We start from the raw sequence: 15,442 nt of genomic DNA, 5'->3' as shown, positions 1-15,442 counted from the left end.
CCAAGAAGCAAAGAGCGTGCGAGTTTCCTGCTGGGTGATGTATGATCCCTCCCTATAGCAGCGAGATGTGAGCAGCCAAAGAGATCAGGAGACTTCCTCCTCAGCAAATTCACCAGCCCTTGCCGCAGCCAATAATAATAATAATAATAATAATAATAATAATAATAATAATAATAATAATAATTTTTATTTATACCCCGCCCTCCCCAGCCAAGGCTGGGCTCAGGGCGGCTAGCAAGCAATAATAAAAACAAGCTGAATGAATACAACTTAAAAACAAGATTAAAATACAACATTAAAATATTGAAACATTAAAATATTAAAATGCAGCCTCATCACAGGAGATGAACACGCCCAATAGCGGCTGACAATCTCCGGCTCGCGGCAGCAACCAATCCCACATCCCCCCATTCATGTTTAGCCTGGAGAAGAGGAGGTTAAGGGGTGATATGATAGCCATGTTCAAATATATAAAAGGATGTCACATAGAGGAGGGAGAAAGGTTGTTTTCTGCTGCTCCAGAGAAGCGGACACGGAGCAATGGATCCAAACTACAAGAAAGAAGATTCCACCTAAACATTAGGAAGAACTTCCTGACAGTAAGAGCTGTTTGACAGTGGAATTTGCTGCCAAGGAGTGTGGTGGAGTCTCCTACTTTGGAGGTCTTTAAGCAGAGGCTTGACAACCATATGTCAGGAGTGCTCTGATGGTGTTTCCTGCTTGGCAGGGGGTTGGACTCGATGGCCCTTGTGGTCTCTTCCAACTCTATGATTCTATGATTCTATGATTCACTATCCGTGTATAAGACATCCCACGATTTTTAACATAATTTTTAAATAACACAACCTCGTCTTATACATGGAAAACTATGGTATATCACTCTATAGGAGGGCTCCAAGCACAGGCCTGCAGCAGGGTCTCTCCTTCTCCAAGGGATCTAGATCGAGGAAGGAGGCTGGGTTGCATTTAAGGGGGCAGCGCGCAGTGTACTGACAATGCCTGAATGCAAAATATTGTGATTATATCAGAGAGCAGGTGCCTCTATCTTAAAAGGCCTAATAACACTTTGCTGTCCAGAATGACAAGGTCTTTCCCCTACTTTGTGTTAGATTTTGCACTGCTGTTTATTACGGCCACGGCAGATTTCTCTCCCTCCCCACCCCAGCCATCCCAAATCACCGTGACAGCCACAGAAAGGAGCTACCTTTCCGCTATAGATCAACAGACGAAAAGAGCCAACAGCTTTGATGTGCAATGCGGAAAGCTTTGGGAAATGTTAAAACCCACCAATGTGGCTCTGGCGGCTTTGTTTGTTCCCTTCGCCTGCTGCAGAGTGACTGCCACAGTCAAGCAGAGATGCAGCGAAATGTAGATTTGGACTTCTCGTCCAAAACAGAGTAAACAACTTGCAGCAGCAGCTTTTTAAGGTAAAGGTAAAGGGACCCCTGACCATTAGGTCCAGTCGTGACCGACTCTGGGGTTGCGGCGCTCATCTCGCTTTATTGGCCGAGGGAGCCGGCGTACAGCTTCTGGGTCATGTGGCCAGCATGACTAAGCCGCTTCTGGCGAACCAGAGCAGCGCACGGTAACTCCTTTTACCTTCCCGCCGGAGTGGTACCTATTTATCTACTTGCACTTTGACATGCTTTCGAACTGCTAGGTTGGCAGGAGCTGGGACCGAGCAACGGGAGCTCACCCCGTCGCGGGGATTCGAACCGTCAACCTTCTGATCAGCAAGTCCTAGGCTCTGTGGTTTAACCCATGTCCCTTAGCAGCTTTTTAACAGAACTCCTTAAAACAGGGGGAGGAGACATCAACCCAAATGTTTCAAATATTTAGCTGTGGTTCCTGCATTGCAGGGAGCTGGCCTTGATGACCCTTGGTTAAGATGACCCAGGCTATGACTGAAATAGAGACCCATATGAATGGGGAGGGGTGTGGCAGAGAGATTTGGCTCACATTTTAATGCAAACCTACCCCTTCTGCGCTTCCCGAAACAATACAGGTGCCAAACTACAGCAATCCTTCAAAATTCAGACTTCTTTGCATTTTGCAGTGCATTTCTCCAACCCAAATGTGCCTAAAAATGTATACATTAGTGAATATGACATACAAAAATGCATCGCTTGGGAGCAAAGTGGACTAAAATGCTGATTTTTTTAAAAAAAGTATATATATTTGATGTGTGTTTTTAGTGGTATCTAATTTATGCTGTGAGCTGCCTCAAGTCCTCCTCTGGCAGAAAGGCAACATGAGAATGAATGAATGAATGAATCAAGGTTTTCATCCCTTGCTCTCTTCTGGCTTTGACTTTGGTTTTTGCAAAGGGAGTTTGTTGTGCTGGGAATCTGAGTACCTGCAAGATACTGATGTATGAATGCATTTCCTTGTTTCCTTGGCATCTGGTGGCTTTAGGGTGAGCCAGGCCCACCTGGGCAAGTTGGGCCAGAAGGGCCAGGAGGACACCAAGGGACACCAGGCACCCAAGGGATGACTGTGCAGGGTCCCATAGTAAGTCTCATTCTTCTTCTTTTCTTTGCCCATGTGGGGACAACATGTATTAAATTGAGGTGGGCTGCAGAGATTAGAGCAGGATGAACACCATTGCATAATAACCATTGTGTATCTGAAAAAGTGTGCATGCACACGAAAGCTCATACCAAGAACTAACTTAGTTGGTCTTTAAGGTGCTACTGGAAGGAATTTTTTTATTTTGACTATGGCAGACCAACACGGCTACCTACCTGTAACTGGAACCATTGCATAAATTAGTGCAAACAGCAAGATGGGCATTGCCTGCTGCTGGAAGATGTGCCCATCCCAACTCTGGCTGAACCCCTCCTCCTCCTCCTTTCCCTGGTCCCAAAGACCCAATGCTTACCTTGGGGCAAGAGGAACTGGCAGAGGAGGAGGAGGCGGCGATGGCCTCTTCCACTTCCTAGCAGAGCACCTTTTCCTGCTGAGGACTGCAAGAATCCCTGAAAGGAAACTCAGGGTTGTAGCCAATGAAGTTGTCCCATGAGTATGCAGTGGAACTTCCTCTCCCATTCTTCTTCCTGTGCACCCCTCAGCATCTGTTCTGGCAATTTCACCAACCATTCAGAGCAGATTTGAGGGGGCACGGAGGGCACAGGGAAGAAGAGATGGAGAGGAAATCCTATTATTAGTATCAGTACAGTGGTACCTCTAGTTGTGAATGGGATCTGTTCTGGAAGCCCGTTCGCAACATGAAAAGAGCGCAACCCGCAGCGGTGCGTCTGCACAGGCATGGTTTACGATTCACCACTTCTGCGCATGTGCGTGACATCATTTTGCGCTTCTGTGCATGCGCGAGCAGCAAAACCTGGAAGTAACCCTTTCCGGTACTTCCGTGTTGCCGCGGGACGTAACCTGAAAGAGTGGGCTCTGAAAACACATTGCACAGGAAGAAGTTCTCGGACTAACAGGACAACTTAGCTGGATGCAACACGTTTTGTTGTTATTGCTGCATTCAAAATCTTGATTCGTTTTGGGGACAGTGGAAGGGCAATGGGCTGTGCCCAACCCTAAATCAAATACAATGAACAACAAGCAGAGAATAGCCTTCAGGAGGGTAGCCATGGTTAGAATTCCTGATGTATGATTGCAGTCATAGGATTGTTGTCTTTCACATGATGGTGTATGTTTTCATTCCACAGAGTGGGAAGTGACAGAGACAGGATGTTTGCGTTACTGTGTTCCGTGAAGTGGGACTATTGTCCTTTGTTCTTTTTCTCTTTGCTGTCTGATGCCAGAGAGAGAGGGAGCCATGTTGCAGTGCTCCGTGTGTGTTTATATGTAAATAAAGTAGATTAGCCAAAATGCTGAGTTGCTGAGGTCTGTTACGCAAAGCTGCAAAGACTCTGCGGATCCCTAAGTGTGCCGATGTCTGTTGGCATCGGTCGCTGTGATGTTCAGGCTGAAGAAAGTTTTTGAAGCTCCCGAACAATCGACCAGGAGGGAGGGAACATGCCAGTCGGGCATGTGTCTCTGCCAGGGTCCTACTCGAGTGTAGAATGAACTCCTGACAGCCACTACATCCCCATGGTTTTGTTCTTAGGACAGAGGAGGAACGGTGGAGACCGCCTCCCCAGCCTGACCATTCCAGAGAAGAAGGAGACAGTTCAGAATTACAACAGGGGGTTGAGGTAGATCACAGCTCAGAGGCAGGTGAGGAGAAAAGTTTGGAAAGAATGGGAGAGGAGGAGGCGGAAGAAGAAGAAGAAACAACAACAGGGGAGAGACAGCTCACGGACTTAGAAAGCATTCCAGACCCCCCCCTTTCCCAGAACCCAGCGGGCATTGGAAGTAGGAGAGCAGAGAGCTCAAAGGTGAAAGGCCCTTTCCAGCACCCGTAGTGATGACTCATGAGGAAGTAGGAGAGATGGAGGGGGTGAGGTTTCAAGTGGAGCAACACCATTACTCCAAGAGGCTGCATTTCTAAGCCTCTCTCTGTGAATATTGAATAAAAGCCACTGGTAAGAACTTCCCTTGTCTTATCCCTTCCTGGCAGTCTGCTGTGGGGCGATTGTGATCCTCTGACGCCGGACACATGAGCACACATGCACAAATCCAAAGTGTACAAATGCCCTCCTTTTCCAACCAGCAACTTGGATGCCTTTAAAAGGCGAAATAGACAGATCTGTGGAGGACTTGAGGCATGTGTGCTACCTCCACTGTTCTGAATGCCATTTGCAATTGGGGAATTGGAACTGGGGAAGAGTGTTATTGCATTTAGGTTCTGCCTGCAGGCTTTGCGTGGGCACCTGGTTGGCCCCTGTGAAAACAGGTTGCTGGACTAGATGGGCCTTGGGCCTGATCCAGGAGGGCTTTCTTACATACATATGTGAGTGGGCCTACATTTACAAAACCTCTTGGTGTGAGAAAAGGAGATTTACAAATACATAAGTGTTCCTTTTTATATCTGTGAAATACTCGAAGATATAAAGATATATGCTAGCTTTGGAACTGTGCAGATAATATACATTCAGTCATTTCCCCCCCTGCATTCAAATTCTAGGGACCACCAGGTATTAAAGGAGACAAAGGAGACAGTGGAAGTCCAGGGATGCGGGTAATTATGACACACACTTTTCTCTCTCTCACTCTCTGTAATTTCCACCCATCTATTATTATGATCTGGCAGCTTTCCCAGGCAGGATTGCAGACAGTTCTCCTGTTGCTTTCGAGCCTTGCTTTGAAACCGTGCTTCTTCTTCTGAGGTGGGAATCCCATAACGGTGCAAATTTTTTTCTGCTAGCTAGCTCTGTATTCCCTTTTCTTGGGCCCTGCAGTTTGGCAAACATTAATTATCTGAAGTCTCAGAGCCGCTTTAGGAGGTCAGCAAAAGAATTATGGAGATTTTGCAGATGGATAAGCTAGTTTAAAGAGAGAAGCTTACATGACCTTGGCCAAGGATGAACAGGCTATAAGTGGGAGCGAGAACAACGGAACGTGACAGCTCAATTTCCAAATGCCCAGCTCTCAAACAGTCTCCCGGATGGAAAAGATCGGGAGTGGAGCAAGCTGTACGTTTGTACTTAGAAGAAAGGAAAAGGGATTACTTTAATGTGTTCTTATTGGAAATGATGGCAACTTCTTTAAACTAAATTGAACTGCATTATGACATCATGAGTTTGAAAATAACCAGAATGTGGGGACAAAGCTATGCCTTGACTTAATGGTCTTGCAAGGGCTGCCTCCCACCTGCCCTGATGAAAATGCTTATTACTATACTTACTTAAAAAGGGGGCGGGGAGAGGTAAGCGTGCTGCTTTTGGGGGTCCTCCTGCTCATCCAGCTGGCTGCTCCCCAAACTGATGGCACCCCTGTTGTTGTGGGTCATGCCATCAAGGGATGTGAATCTTCTGCATAGCCATCATTGCACTGCACCAGTAACAGAGGGTCACATAATAATAATAATAATAATAATAATAATAATAATAATAATAATAATAATACAGTGGTACCTCAGGTTACATATGCTTCAGGTTACATACACTTCAGGTTACAGACTCCGCTAACCCAGAAATAGTGCCTCGGGTTAAGAACTTTGCTTCAGGATGAGAACAGAAATTGCACAGTGGCGGCACTGGGAGGCCCCATTAGCTAAAGTGGTGCTACAGGTTAAGAACAGTTTCAGGTTAAGAACGGACCTCCGGAACGAATTAAGTACTTAACCTGAGGTACCATAATAATAATAATAATAATAATAATAATAATAATAATAATAATAAATAATATTTTATTTATATCCCGCCCTCCCCAGCCGAAGCCGGGCTCAGAGCGGCTAACAACAGTAAAAAATAACACAGTTTACATAAAATCACAATCAATTAATTGAAATAGATTCTAAAATCAATTCATTCTAAAATCAATTCAGAATCAAATTAATGGCCACCATTGGGCTAGAGTGCTATGATGATTACAGAAGGAGGGGGTCAGACTGCGCCTTGGCCAAAGGTCTGGTGGAACAGCTCTGTCTTGCAGGCCCTGTGGAAAGATGTCAAGTCCCGCATGCATATTTAGCAACCCCTGTGGTGCCACTGAAATCTTTCCAGACTGCTGAAACCACCCAAATGCATAGGATGGCAGTAAAGCATGAGTGATGGGAAGATGTTTTCAGATCCAAAATTGGCTGGAGGGAGGGTGCAAACACTACATGGTACTATAAACACTCACAAATATACCTATTCCACATCTACATAAAGGTAAAGGTAAAGGTACCCCTGCACATACGGGCCAGTCGTGTCCGACTCTGGGGTTGTGTGCTCATCTCGCTTAAGAGGCCGGGAGCCAGAGCTGTCCGAAGACACTTCTGGGTCACGTGGCCAGCGTGACGAAGCTGCTCTGGCGAGCCAGCAGCAGCGCAGCACACAGAAACGCCATTACCTTCCCGCTATAAAGTGGTACCTATTTATCTACTTGCACTTGGGGGTGCTTTCGAACTGCTAGGTGGGCAGGAGCAGGGACCGAACGACAGGAGCTCACCCCGCCGTGGGGATTCGAACCGCTGACCATGCGATCGGCAAGTCCTAGGCACTGAGGTTTTACCCACAGCGCCACCTGCGTCCCTCCCACATCTACATAGTGACACTATATTGGCTCAGGTTCCCTTTCTTCCAAAGGGGCTGGCTTTCCTCCAGTTTGGGGCTTGCATGCTTGCTCCCTCACCCATTAGCATCACATGGGATCTGGGAAATGTCATTTCCCTTTTTCCCAATGCCCTGGAGTGACATTAGATCAGCCACTTCAGGGCATTGTGGTGTGTGGCTTCTCAGAGAAACCCACAGCTGGGGCATTGGCATTTGCCCAGCTCTGCTGCGTGCTGGTGCCAGGCCTGAATAGATCCACAGGTAGGGAGTGCATAGGCCTCCCATTACAGGTACATTGCTATGTGCATGGCACACCCTGACTTCAGGTTGGTTCAGGAGAGATAGAGAAGAGATGATGGAAACTATGTCTGCAGGAGGCAAGGCAAAAATAAATCAAGGTCTTTTCAAAGCTGTTGTTCTTGGCTTCATCGGAAAAAGGTCCTGAGATTCTGGCTTAATCATGAGGCGCTTTGACAAAGGATGTTGTTGTGTTGTTGTTTAGTCGTTTAGTCGTGTCCGACTCTTCGTGACCCCATGGACCAGATCACACCAGGCACTTCTGTCTTCCACTGCCTCCTGCAGTTTGGTCAAACTCATGCTAGTAGCTTCGAGAACACTATCCAACCATCTTGTCCTCTGTCGTCCCCTTCTCCTTGTGCCCTCCATCTTTCCCAACATCAGGGTCTTTTCCAAGGAGTCTTCTCTTCTCATGAGGTGGCCAAAGTATTGGAGCCTCAGCTTCAGGATCTGCCCTTCCAATGAGCACTCAGGGCTGATTTCCTTCAGAATGGATAGGTTTGATCTTCTTGCAGTCCATGGGACTCTCAAGACAAAGGATATGCTTCCTGAATAACAGTTCTGTTTGTCTGCAGGGTTTGATGGGTCCTCAAGGAGCTCCAGGGAAAGATGGGATTCAAGGATCAAAGGTAAAAGCACTGGGCAGTCCGGCAACCATCAAATGTGGGCCTCTCAAATGGCCCAAAACACAAGTTGAAGACAGAGCGCAATTCTCCGTGAACATGGGAGCAAGCACAAGTGAAACAGATATTGTGCCACTCCCAGGAATTTCTTCCCCATTGCACCATGTTTCTTTACAGCACCTGACATGATGCTTCTGTACACAGATGCTTCATTCAGCTCTCGAGGATAATATCACCATTAGGATAGAACGATCCTCAGTAGGTGCAGCACGAATAATTTGATCGCAAGCAATGATGCAAGGCACAGTCCCAAAGGAAAGTCCCAGAATCCCTTGCAGGCTGCTGAGAGAATGCCAGAGCATAATTCTTGTGGGATCTTAGGGAGGCAAATGCCTCACCTGAACATCATTTTAAGCTTTCTCATTGAGAAATGAGGTTGCCTGGTCCTCAGATGGGCATCATGCTTGCCCCTTCAAATGCTGCAAGACCGCACAATATTGGCTGCAGCCGCTGTGACTCCCATCTTCTCCCACCACCCTTGCTAACTGAAAGGCAAAACTATTTCACAGAATTGTAGACTTGGAAGGGATTCAAAAGGACCTTTAAAGCCCTTTGTGGCTTAGGGCCCTCATATTTATGGGACCACCTCTCCTGGTATGCCCCGCAGAGGACCTTAAGGTCCATGAATAACCATAGTTTAGAGGTCCCGGGCCCTAAGTAAGTCAGACTATCCTCCACCCGGGCCAGGGCCTTCTCAGTGATGGCTCCGATCTGGTGGAATGCTCTGTCCCATGAGACCAGGGCCCTGCAGGATTTAACTTCCTTCCGCAGGGCCTGTAAGACAGAGCTATTCCGCCTGGCTTTCAATTTGAACTTAGCCTGATCTTTTATTCCCCTTCCTTCCCTCCCCCTCCCCTTTTTATGAAGATTACCCGCTCTGGGATCCCACAGCTAATTCTCCCCTGGTCTCCTTGCTGGCCCAAATAGGACTAATTTAGCCAGCTAGCCCTAGTGATCATCTAATGTTTATTTGGTGGATTTCCTAAATTGACTTTTCAATTTGGAATTTATTGTTATTCATGTTTTATACTGTATTTTAAGCTGTTTTTTGTTGCATCAATTAAATGTTTTAAATTTTTTGTTAGCCACCCTGAGCCTGGTTTTCTGAACCGGAAAGGGCAGGGTATAAATAAAAATTTATTATTATTTCTAGTCCAACACCCTACAGTACAATTCAAGCAAAAGGATTTTGCACTCTGCTGTATGATTTCATTACGTGCAAGTGTCCTTTTTTGCAGGGGTTTTCTACATTTGTGGGTCGGGGGGAGTCAAATAATTAAGTTTGACTGTTTCCTTTCCATTATTTTTTTTGCAAGCATTATTTTGGGAGCATTCCTGAAGGGCTCAGATTTTTGTGAATGATTTAAAAAGTCTTCATTGAAGTGTTCAGCAATAAGAGAACAACTAAAAACAATCAAGGACAGCAAAACAAGAAATCTATCCTGTGATACAGGAGCTCATTAGTCGTTCTGAAACTCAGGATTGCAGCCTGTGCTACAATTCTGCTCAAGGAGCAGATTTGTGCTTGCACACCAGAACTTTTCCTTTCTACTTCCCTGAAATGCTCGCCACACCCTCAAAAATCTGCTCTAGAAAACTGAGGAAAACCTCAGAGCATATTTGAGTGGGGAACCCGGGAGAAGAAGTCCTGCTACGCAAGCAGAACTCTGTTAGCACAGCACTGGATGCAATCTGCAGGTTGGAACTGAGTCATATATTTAATTCAATATTTGAAGACAGAGATTTGACAGAAATACAAAGAGAGGGGGAAAGGGGGAGGTAATTCTTTTTGTCAACTCTTTGATGGTTTTTTTTACGTTTATAAATTTTGCGGAATAACTATTATTAATTGAATTTGCTTAAAAGCATTTATGAACTGCTTAATATTTTTAAAAGAACCTCTGAGCAGTGTACAATGTAAAAATCAATATCGTTAAGATGAAAACACAGCCAATAAAAGCATCGAAAAACAGGAATTCGGGGAATTCAAATACACAAAGCCTGGGCAAAAAGACACATAGCCTCAATCAGCTCCCATCCATACCAGGAAATGCATTCATATTTTGGGGGAACTGATACATGGGCTGCTCAAAGAAGCCTTGATCAGTTCCGAGATGATGATGGGGATGTTCGTGCATCCACGATAGGGCAACCAAAAGTGGTCAAAGGGCTGGAACATCAACCCTACGAGGACTGGCTACAACATTTGGAACGTTTTTATTTTAGTGAAACGGCAAGTAAGAGACAAGATGTCAGAAGCTTATAATATTATGCATCGTATAGAGAAAGTGGGTAGTGATAAGTTCTCCCCTCCATCTCTGCTAGTGTGGTGTGGTGGTTAAGAGCGGTGGACTCGTAATCTGGTGAACCGGGTTCGCTTCCCCGCTCCTCCATATGCAGCTGCTGGGTGACCTTGGGCCAGTCACACTTCTCTGAAGTCTCTCAGCCTCACTCACCTCACAGAGTGTTTGTTTTGGGGGAGGAAGGGAAAAGGAGAATGTTAGCCGCTTTGAGACTCCTTTGGGTAGTGATAAAGTGGGATATGAAATCCAAGCTCTGCTACCGCAGGAACTCAGGGGCATCCAATGAAACCAAGTGATAGAATCTGGTCCCTACAGGATGTAGAGATGTCCACCCAAAAGAGGATTAGACCCAATGCAACTGTGGCGACTGTCCCGGATGGCTATTTATTTATTTAATAACAGGTATGCACCACTTGATTGTAAAAAGAAACCTCAAAGTGGTTCGCAAAGAATGTTGGAGGCAGCAATGATTTTCAGTGCCCGTTGCTGGAAACCACAGGATGGGAGAACGCCTCTTTCGCACCCAGATCCTGCCTGCAGGTTTTCCCAGAAGAGGCAGTCTGGATGGCCACTGTGAGAACAGGATACTGGACTAGAGAGGCCACTGGCCTGATCCAGCAGCAGGACTCTTCTTATGTCTTTATCCCTAAAGGCAGCACATTCCCCCCCTGAGCTCTCCCTCCCTGTTTTAGCTTTAGCCTTTCACTCACTGTTCTGACTTGATTTGCAGGGTGTTCGAGGCCTGGAAGGCACGGCTGGACCTCCTGGACCCCCAGGACCAAGGGTAAGAGATGCCAGTCATGTAGAAGGCAACTTTTTTCCGCTCCAAAGGTCTTGCTCCCAGGAATAGGCTGAGCTCGACTTCCCTCGGGTTAGCAGGGACGGCAGGCAAAAGGAACAGTGTGCTCTGTGCCTTCATTACTGTTGCATCTTCCTCCGGCTACTGTTCAGCAAGAACTGGTGAGCCACCTGGTTCCAAATCCTGGAGCATCTCCTCTAAGCCAAGTTTCGTGGTACCCAAGTTGCAGCAGTGTGTCAGACGTTGACTTCTTAGTAGCCTCGTCTCCTTTCATCAGAAAAGACAGGGATGCCATTTCAGATTTGCGGGAGGAGAAAGGGAAGCTATTGCAACAGCGGACGGCAAGAATCTCAGCCAGATTTAAAGATCTACTCCTGGCTAAGTTCTAGATTTAAAATGTGTATTTCAAGACCATTTGTTTTGGTTGCTTTTCAACTCTTCCTTTTGTGGTTGGTAGCATTTTATTGACTTGGATAAACAAAGCATTTCCAACCATCTCAACCGCACCCCCCCCCCCGCCCACTGTCCCTTGGTTCCTAAAGCAGAGTCACTCTGGATCACTATAACACAATATACATTTTATTAACAGTTGTTTTTAATTGGACTTGTTAACTGCTTTTTACCCAAAGATACCCAGGTGACTTGCGTTTAGAAACATAAACATAGATACATTCATTCATTACAGTGGTACCTCGGGTTAAGTACTTAATTCGTTCCGGAGGTCTGTTCTTAACCTGAAACTGTTCTTAACCTGAAGCACCACTTTAGCTAATGGGGCCTCCTGCCGCCGCCATGCCACCGGAGCACGATTTCTGTTCTTATCCTGAAGCAACGTTCTTAACCTGAAGCACTATTTCTGGGTATGTAACCTGAAGCATATGTAACCTGAAGCGTATGTAACCTGAAGCGTATGTAACCCAAGGTACCACTGTATACCATTAATAAAAATCACACACACACTTTCATTATAGGAGAAATCTTAGGTAAAGGTAAAGGGACCCCTGACCATTAGGTCCAGTCATGGACGACTCTGGAGTTGCGGTGCTCATCTCGCTTTATTGGCCGAGGGAGCCAGCGTACAGCTTCCAGGTCATGTGGCCAGCATGACTAAGCCACTTCTGGTGAAACCAGAGCAGCGCACGGAAACGCCGTTTACCTTCCCGCCAGAGTGGTACCTATTTATCTACTTGCACTTTGAGGTGTTTTCGAACTGCTAGGTTGGCAGGAGCAGGGACTGAGCAATGGGAGCTCACCCCATCACGGGGGTTCAAACCACCGACCTTCTGATCAGCAAGCCCTAGGCTCTGTGGTTTAACCCACAGTGCCACCTGCATTGCTTAGGAGAGATCTTACTTTTCTTCAAAGTGGCATACGTGGTTTTCTCTTCCCAAGGTCACTTACTAAGCTTCATGGCTGAGCGGGAATTTGAACCCTGGTCTCCCATGTGCTCAACGGATACTCTTAGCTACACCATACTGACGCAGGACATCTTTATTCTGCCCATCCGCAATTGCCCAGCAGAGTGATTTCCCTACCCATTTTGTCCTCACAACAACCCTGTGAGACAGCTTAGACTGTGAAGAAAGAATGGGGAGAGAGGGGGAGAGGAAGAAAAAAGTCAGAAGGAGGCAAGACAGTGCAAGAAGACAGGAAAAAGGCAGGGGATTGGAAGGATAAAGTAACAGAGTGTGTGAGAGAGAAGTCGGAAGAGAGAGCGCCAAGATTCTGTCTGCATAATAAAGCCATTAAAAACGGAAGGGAGAAAATAACACCGTTCTGGGACTTGCAGTTCTGACCTACTATTGTGCCCATAAATTGTGACATTAATTGGAAACGAAGTGAGCATGAGCCATGCACAATACAGCCTTCACATTTTGTTCCCCCGACTGGGTGGGGCACCGACTTCAACCTGAAGGCCGTAATTCCCACCCTGGGCCTTTTGCAAGTTTGTTTTTGCTGGTCTCCCTCGAGCCTCAAGTCGCAATAATTTTCCGTCATCTGACATCTTCATTCATTGTGGCTCTCCCTGGATCTTTGCAGGGTTTTCAAGGTGTAGCAGGCGCCCGAGGCAGCAGTGGGGAGAAGGGGCCCCCAGGAGAAGTTGGTCCGACGGTAAGTCCTCCCCATTTCACCCCCACAAGTGCACACCAGCCCAGGAGTATGTAAAACTTGTCTGTCCCTTCCTTCCTTCCTTCCGTCCTTTCTTCCATTTTCTTTCTTTCTTTCCTTCTTCCTTCCTTCCTTCCTTCCTTCCTTCCTTCCTTCCTTCCTAGCACTGGCATTCCATGCCCAGGACAACAAACATTTTGCTGCCTGCCCCCAGCCATTGGAATAGGGCAGTCTGAATAACCTAACAAATAAATAACCAGCATCTGCAAAACTGGATCTGTCATTTTCCACAAAATGCTGTTTTCCCAAATTGTTATTTCACGGCCTCGCTGCCCTTGGAAATCTGTAATTGGCTTAATTGTGCACCATTCTTCACTTATAGGCACATATTTAATTGTGCATTGTTCCTCATTTTCAAGCACAGACGTCTGCCTTATTGTTTCAAAAAGTTTTGAGATGCGTTCTGCGAGAAAAGCACTCGGTGCAGTGCGCCAAACTGTAAAACCTGTACAAATCCAATAAAATACGAAGTACACAGACACATCAATTCAAGGGCAGAGTAAGTAGCATTATGCTTTAACAGAAGACCAATTAATAGTCAGTACCTTGAATACCGTCCCTTTGAAGAATCAGTTGGATTCATTGCTTAACCCAACAAGGTGTTATGGAAAGGTCATCACTTTTTTTGCAGATGCAGCTATTTATGACATTTTTATCTCACCTTCCTTCCATCCTAGAACCCAAATTGGCATTCTGAACATTTCAAGGTGGTCTTCCACCCAGGTATGGGCCAGACCAGATTTCCCTTAGTAACCAGTGTCCTGCAAAGTATCGCCTACCCAGATTATGCTATTATGTTATCTCCCGCTTGGACTACTGCAATGCGCTCTATGTGGGGCTACCTTTGAAGGTGACCCGGAAACTGCAATTAATCCAGAATGCGGCAGCTAGACTGGTGACTGGGAGTGGCCGGCGGGACCACATAACACTGGTCCTGAGAGATCTGCATTGGCTCCCAGTACGTTTCCAAGCACAATTCAAAGTGTTGGTGCTGACCTTTAACGCCCTAAACGGCCTCGGCCCAGTATACCTGAAGAAGCATCTCCACCCCCATCGTTCAGCCCAGACACTGAGGTCCAGCTCCGAGGGCCTTCTGGCAGTTCCCTCATTGCGAGAATTAAGGTTACAGGGAACCAGGCAGAGGGCCTTCTCGGTAGTGGCGCCTGCCCTGTGGAACGCCCTCCCAGCAGATGTCAAGGCAATAAACAACTATTTTACTTTTAAAAGACAATTGAAGGCAGCCCTCTTTAGGGAAGTTTTTAATGTCTGATGCTGTATTGTTTTTAATATTCAGTTGGAAGCCGCCCAGAGTGGCTGGGGAAACCCAGCCAGATGGGCGGGGTATAAATAATAAATTATTATTATTATTATTATTATTATTATTATTATTATTATTATTATGCTATGCAAGGGGATGAGTTATGCTTTTGGCCAAACATTCCTGCTGTGGAAGGTCTTTGTCCACTCTCTGCAGGAACCAAGCCGTAAAGGAGACTTATTAAATGTATAATATCCTTGCAGGTTTTGCTGGAGAATGACAAGACTAGGCTGCTGTATCTGTCAGTTCTCAGAGTGGCCTTTTCATTTTCTGCCTCCAACGAGAAGATAGATTTCTAACTGCCTTTTGCTTTGTTTTCTCCTGCAGGGGCTGCCTGGTCCAAAAGGAGAAAGGGGAGAGAAGGTGAGTCTCTTTGGCTTCTATTCTCTTTGGAACCCATCCTTGGGTGGCCAACAGTCGGCTCGATGGACCAGTGACCTGACTTATTGCAGAACATTTTCCCATGTCTCTCTGCTAAACTGGTACTTGAGCCTGCACTATAGTATCAGCAGTGATGACACCAGAGTGTGAAATTGTCTAGTTGAGGAATGTTATTTTCCCAGGATGCTGGAATCCCTTCTGTGCAATCCTAAATGAGCATGGCAGAGTGTTGCATTTGACAAACTCCTTTCCCTTTGATGGTTATGTGTCATAGTTTTAAAAGTCCTTTGAAATGAACAGGAGAGAAATTATGATGGGGTGGGAAATGAGTCAGATGATGATGATGATGATGATGATGATGATGATGATGATAATTTATT

At 46.1% G+C, this 15,442-nt stretch overlaps 1 protein-coding gene across 1 annotated transcript in view; it reads left to right on the top strand.

The window, feature by feature from the left end:
• COL20A1 (collagen type XX alpha 1 chain) overlaps nt 1-15,442 on the top strand; it is a 141,200-nt gene that overhangs the window by 109,232 nt on the left and 16,526 nt on the right. Inside the window, exons 30-35 of the mRNA XM_081195997.1 lie at nt 2,416-2,511; nt 5,039-5,092; nt 7,985-8,038; nt 11,126-11,179; nt 13,235-13,306; nt 15,009-15,044. Of these exons, the coding sequence (XP_081052123.1) occupies nt 2,416-2,511; nt 5,039-5,092; nt 7,985-8,038; nt 11,126-11,179; nt 13,235-13,306; nt 15,009-15,044 (366 nt within the window). The remainder of the gene's footprint in view (nt 1-2,415; nt 2,512-5,038; nt 5,093-7,984; nt 8,039-11,125; nt 11,180-13,234; nt 13,307-15,008; nt 15,045-15,442) is intronic.

Source organism: Podarcis bocagei (assembly GCF_964188305.1).
Source record: "Podarcis bocagei genome assembly, chromosome: 5".
NCBI classification, from domain to species: Eukaryota; Metazoa; Chordata; class Lepidosauria; order Squamata; family Lacertidae; genus Podarcis; species Podarcis bocagei.
This window is presented reverse-complemented; position numbering and strand designations above follow the sequence as displayed.